The 5,810-nt window shown below is 34.0% G+C and overlaps 1 protein-coding gene across 1 annotated transcript; it reads right to left on the reverse strand.

The window, feature by feature from the left end:
• Nucleotides 1-525: 525 nt before the first annotated feature.
• Nucleotides 526-4,427, reverse strand: LOC126720903 (uncharacterized). The gene is made up of 4 exons (XM_050423754.1): nt 4,074-4,427; nt 3,237-3,493; nt 1,828-2,279; nt 526-977 (listed from the first exon to the last, which is right to left on the reverse strand). Exons 1-4 carry the CDS (start codon nt 4,190-4,192, stop codon nt 705-707), a joined length of 1,101 nt encoding a protein of 366 aa, XP_050279711.1. The 5' UTR covers nt 4,193-4,427; the 3' UTR covers nt 526-704.
• Between the last annotated feature and the right edge of the window lie 1,383 nt (nt 4,428-5,810).

Raw genomic sequence — 5,810 nt, forward strand, 5'->3', positions numbered from 1 at the left:
TTTGATTCTTTCCATTAGAAGGGCCTAACAGGTGTACCTGGGTGGCGAACTTTTGTACCTCTTTTGCATCTTCTGGTATTTTCTTGCATTACCCATATACTTGATCTTTTTCTTCCTTTGAGACACCCAAGAAGTTGTTACTTGCCGTTTTATATAATATAGTATGATCAATGATGTACATTGTAAGTGTGTATATATATATATATATATAGAGAGAGAGAGAGAGAGAGATGTAAATATATTTTCCTATAACTAAAATACTATTACTACTTCTGGATTTAAAATAGAAGATTATAAGCTATAAAGCCACACGAGGGAGGGAGGTGGAAAAAGCTTGAAGAAATTTATAAAATGGGTGATACAGCAAAACTGGCAAAGGTCTCCTATCATTTGACAAAAAATAAAGAACAAAAAGAAAATGAAAAGAAAAAAAAGTGATAAATCCAATCACGAGCTTGGCAGCTCAATGTGCCCAGAAAAAAGACACTAGAATTCTTGAAGCAACATGCATGCTATGCTGAAAGATTCAAAAACTGCTCTATTTTACCTTATTTCAGATTTCAGTAATAATATTGAATCCTAGTAAATTCACACCATCACACTGTTTTATTTATTATCTCAATCATGTTTACCTTGAGGTTCTAAGACCATTTATGTTCTCTTTTTGAACGTAAAATATACACAACAGACACACCCATTCAACTTTAATCTTGTACAACATCTGGTTCTAGACCCAATTGCTTTCTTGTTTTCCCCACAAACAGATCCTTGGACTTGATCATGCCAGGAATACATCCAATAATTGTTGTGAACGGGAATTGTGCCACCGCTTCTGTCCTTCCAAGCGAAACAATTGCCAATGCTGAACTAGCCTTATAAGTTGCCAATTTGCTTTCTCTTCCTCCCATCATCAATATTTTCAAGTTCTTAGCTGCCAATAGAGCATGTTTGTGTGCCAAAAACCCTTGTTTGATTTCCTACAGCATAGATTGTCATGAAACAGTATTGCATCAGATATCAGATTTGCCAGCAAATCACATACTCATACTGCTCTTATTGGAAGTCAATTTGTTAACACATATAACCAACTTGTATTTTGCAAGAATACATCCACACACACACAAAAAATACAAAAATACAAAACAAAACTAAAAGGGCACATTCTCCAGTAATAGAATGAGAATGCACATTGAATGTACTGTATCTCTACACATCAAATTTTTTTCAGTCATATTAAACATTAACTTTCTGAGATTACACTTTTAGGTTCTTTTCCCACATTATAATCTTTAGTCATATACATTTAAAACTGTATTGGATATGAAAATCATATTATGTTGCAGAATAGACCAAACAGACTATAATAGACCAAAAATATGGACCAGGATAAAAGTTGACCATATAGATACTGGCCACAGCCAAGATGGAACATCTAAGCCAAACAAAGCTGGAGCAGAACAACATGAACAACACTTTCTTAACTAATGAATTATATTTTATTTCATAAAGCAATGATGTCATGTCATCAAGAATTTTCCTACTAGTTTTTAAAAAATTTCACAAGCTTGTCAAGTGGCCTTATTTAACTTGGGTTGGGTAGCAACTCAGGAACCAAATTATCATTAAAAAAAAAACCTTCTTCTCCCATGGCATACTCTTTTGGCCTGGTTCAATTTTTTTCCCTTTTTTTTTTGTTGCGTATCATGTGTAAGTGTCTGTCTAGTCACACTATTTGTTTAGTTTAGAACAGATAAAATTGTGGTAAACATAACTATACAAGCAGCTAATCAAACCCAAAATAATTACAATGTGGCAAATAGCACTTACTGGAACATCAGTAATATCTCCAATCGCGAATATGTTCTTTCGACCTTTGACTCTCAGACTCTCATCAACCCTCAACCTTCCCTGACCATCTAAGTTTTTTTTCAACATAGTTTCCTTAAGCCATGCTGAACACAATGGTATCCCTGTGCACAGAAAATGGCAATCTGCTCTGATAGTTTCTCCAGCTGAAGTTTTATACATCTTGATTTCATCTGAATCAGTGCCCAAATCGACTTTCTGCTCCAATTTCACTTCAACTCTCTTTGATTTCAACCAATTCATAGTCCTTTTAGCAGCTCTTTGTCCGACAAATTCCAGTAATCTTGATCCCTTATGCACCAGGGTAATATTCTTACCTGGGAAATCAACAGCAATTTCTCCAGCAAGTTCAACACCAGTGGGGCCTCCTCCAACAATTAAAATGGAATGAGCTGAAAAAATCTTTTGATTTTCTGCCAGTGCAAAAATTTACATTAGTTAGGCCCAGGTAATGTCAAAGCAGTGTATGGATGCACCTTCGTCTTAATTTGATATAATTTTCTCAATGCAATATAATTGAAGTTAATTATAAAAGTCTGAATTAAAAACAGGCATAAAGTCAAATTCCATTAATTAATTGTTTTGAACTTTAAAAATATTCCTTTCAAGGCTGTTCAAAGGTGTGACAGATGGCCTCGTAGCCCAATATACTGCTCTTTTCAAAAGATGGAGGTTTGACCCATTATGAGTAGAGAATTATAGGATTAGAGAAAACAAATAATACAAGATGTTATAAGAGTTTTTGTGTTCAATTTTTCTTAATTTCCACTATATAAAATGCTTAATGACCTTGAGAATGCCTGCTGCTGCGAGGTATAGGTTTGTTCATTTACCAAAAACTAGTTTGTACCCTAGCAAGCATCCTGCTGTGACCTTGTCTAAGATATTGATTATCGACATAAACCAGATAATGATTGATTTTTTGTTACATAAAATGGCTTAGGGCTTAATTTCAACTAATCAATGTAGTCCTGCATTAAGTAGTTTTTAAATTACCGATTGTCCCAAAAGCTTAAACTATTAGGAAATAGTAAATTTAATCATGTAACCACATAATTCTAACACTCCCCCTTACATGTGAGCTCAAACTACCTTTTAATAGGTGAGGCCTAACACATGGGATTTTAAATGGGAGGTAGAATGAAAGACACAGGGATCGAACTTAGGACCTCCTGCTCTAATTCTAACAGTAGCCACAGCTTAACCTGTTTCCTATATATCTCGCTTATAAACTGTCATAGTACGGGAAATTCTAAGAAACTAATGCAGCCATCTTCAAACCAGAGATATGCAATCTACAAATCATCTCAGCAATCAAGCTAGCAGTTAATAAAAATGAAGATAATGGTTCAGTTCTTTTATAGTTTTACCTGCTTTGTATTGATTAAGTCTCTCAGTCCTAGTTTTGGGGACAGCATAGCTATGGCCAGTGGCAACGACAAGATAGTCATAGGCAATTGAATGACCGTCAGCAGTCAAGACTTCAGTTTCAGTGATATTGACTGCACTGGATGTAATGATTTGGCCATTGGTGAAATAATCTTTATGGTTGATCACCGACCTTGCAGCAAATGATGGCTCCACCATTGACCTCAAGCTTGCCCATGGAATTTCAAAATACTCCTTCCTGGTTCAAATTTGTTTGCACATAGCATCAAAGATTACGACAGCTCTGTACATGGAAAATTCTACAAGGCGGCTCAATATAATGATCTAAACCAATCAACATTTTAGAATTATGAAACACCCTTCAATTCAATGTCAAATTTAAACCCAAAGCCGTAGGGAAAAGTGAAATTCATGTATTATTTGTCTCCGCCCCAATTCATTTACGGATTTTGTGCTTCTTTTTTCTACCATGAGTCCTCGACTTCATCTTAATAATACATTTTTCAGCAAATACTAGTCTGAGTTCTGAAATGTAATCTCACAATATGGGATCAAGCCTTTCCTAAACCTCCAATCTCTCCAAAAACCTCCAATCAAACAAATGAATTTCAAGATTACAAACTACAGCACATATGATCACACTCAAAGCAAAGCATCTACAATCAACTAAGCTATTCAAATTCCATAACCGCTACAAACATGTATGGTACTAGGAAAAACACACACAAAACAGAACAATGTTGTGTCTTCAACATACAACTGAATCATAGTAACCCAGATTGTTTGTTATTTATGTAAAGAGAAAGAGAGAAACTTACGGATCAATGAGGGTGACCTCGGCGAGGAATTGGAGAGTTTTAGCGAGGAGGGAACCGGCTACACCTCCTCCAATAATGACCAATTTACTCTTTTGCCCTTCCAATTCTTGGCCCTCCATCTCCGACCAAGTTCCTTTTTTTTTCTTTTTTCAGATCAGCTCTGCTATTTTTGGCTTTTTGCTACAAATATCTTCGTGGATATTTTTAGTGTCGGTGTCCGAGGATTAGGTTGCTATAACTTCCAATAAATAGTACTGGGGAGAGGAATCATTTCGAAGCAAGAGAAGTGTAAACTTGGATTTGTTTAGCGTTGTTTACTTTGCTGCCCCAACCAACGTAAGCTATCACGGCAGCCGGCAGACATCCATGTTAATTAAGTGAGTAGTTCTGGTGCCACACTTTTGTGCACAACTTTGTGCACAACTCGGCCACGTGGCGAGTTGTGGTTGGTAGAGGGGTGATGGTGGGTCACCCCTCCACCAACCACAACTCGCCACGTGGCCGAGTTGTGCACAAAGTTGTGCACAGAGTTGTGGCACTAGAATTTTCCTAAGTCCACATGTCCCCACCAGATTATAGGATTAAGTAACAACGAATAAGTTTTTCCATATTAAAATAAAGATTAAAAACAAAAATTCACACATACTCGTTTTGATTTATGTACTATTTTTATAAATTTTTTATAAAAAATTAATAAATAATAAATAATTTTTTTTACAATATTTTTTCATAAAAGTAATATCAAAACTTTTTTATAATAGTTTATTAACTGATACTTTAAGAAGATTAGTTTATAAACATTTTATGAAAAAAGAAAACATAATTAATTTTTTTAACAATTTTTTTTAAATATTTTTCATGAAAGTGACAAAAAATAAAGTTTTTAAGCAAGATATGGACAAATGAACTCAAGCCTACAACTTGTGTGTACATATATTATTATAATTATGATAAATGTTCTGTCTATACCAAAAATCAATTGATGTATTAATCTGATAATAAAAAACGATCATCAGAAACGGACATTATAAGTTGAAACCCCTCTCTAAAAAAATAATTATGCCGCATGTGATGTAAGGAGAAAAGACTAACCTCGTCTATCGGTGACTCCTATATATGGATTTTAAAAAAATATAAATAAATATATATATATATATATATATATATTTATTAGGAAAACTTCTATAAGGATTTGATTAGAATCTTACAGTGTGTTTGGTTGGAGGCTTAGAGCTGACTTAGGGGAAAAAAAGGGAGAATAGCATAAAAAAAAGAAAAAAAAATTGTTTATCTCATATGTGTTTGGGACTAGGGAGGAAAAGATAAAAGAAAAGATAATACTATACTTATTCTCTCTTTTTTTTCTTTTTTCTTTTTTTCTTTTTTTTTTTGCTTTGCAAAGGAAAGACAAATATATGTATTTTACTTTTATATCTTGATAAATAAATAAAATGAATGAAAAGAGTTAATGGGTAAAATTGTAGTTTAGGAACCAAATAAAGTCAAATAAGGCAAATGAATTTTTTTTTTTTTTTTTATTACTCATTTCTCTTCATTTCTGTCCAAATTGGGCGGATCGTAAAAGTTGGATCCAGTTGGTTGATTTTCCTTCACTTTTTGCTCTCTTTTCTTTTCTCTCATACTATTTAAAAAGCAAAAACTCAATCCTTTCCTTCACCATCCTCTTTGAGTTGTTCCAAACGCAATGTGAAGGCACATAAAAGTTCAACACAAAGG

The sequence above is a fragment of the Quercus robur genome, chromosome 1 (genome assembly GCF_932294415.1).
Source record: "Quercus robur chromosome 1, dhQueRobu3.1, whole genome shotgun sequence".
Classification (NCBI taxonomy): Eukaryota; Viridiplantae; Streptophyta; class Magnoliopsida; order Fagales; family Fagaceae; genus Quercus; species Quercus robur.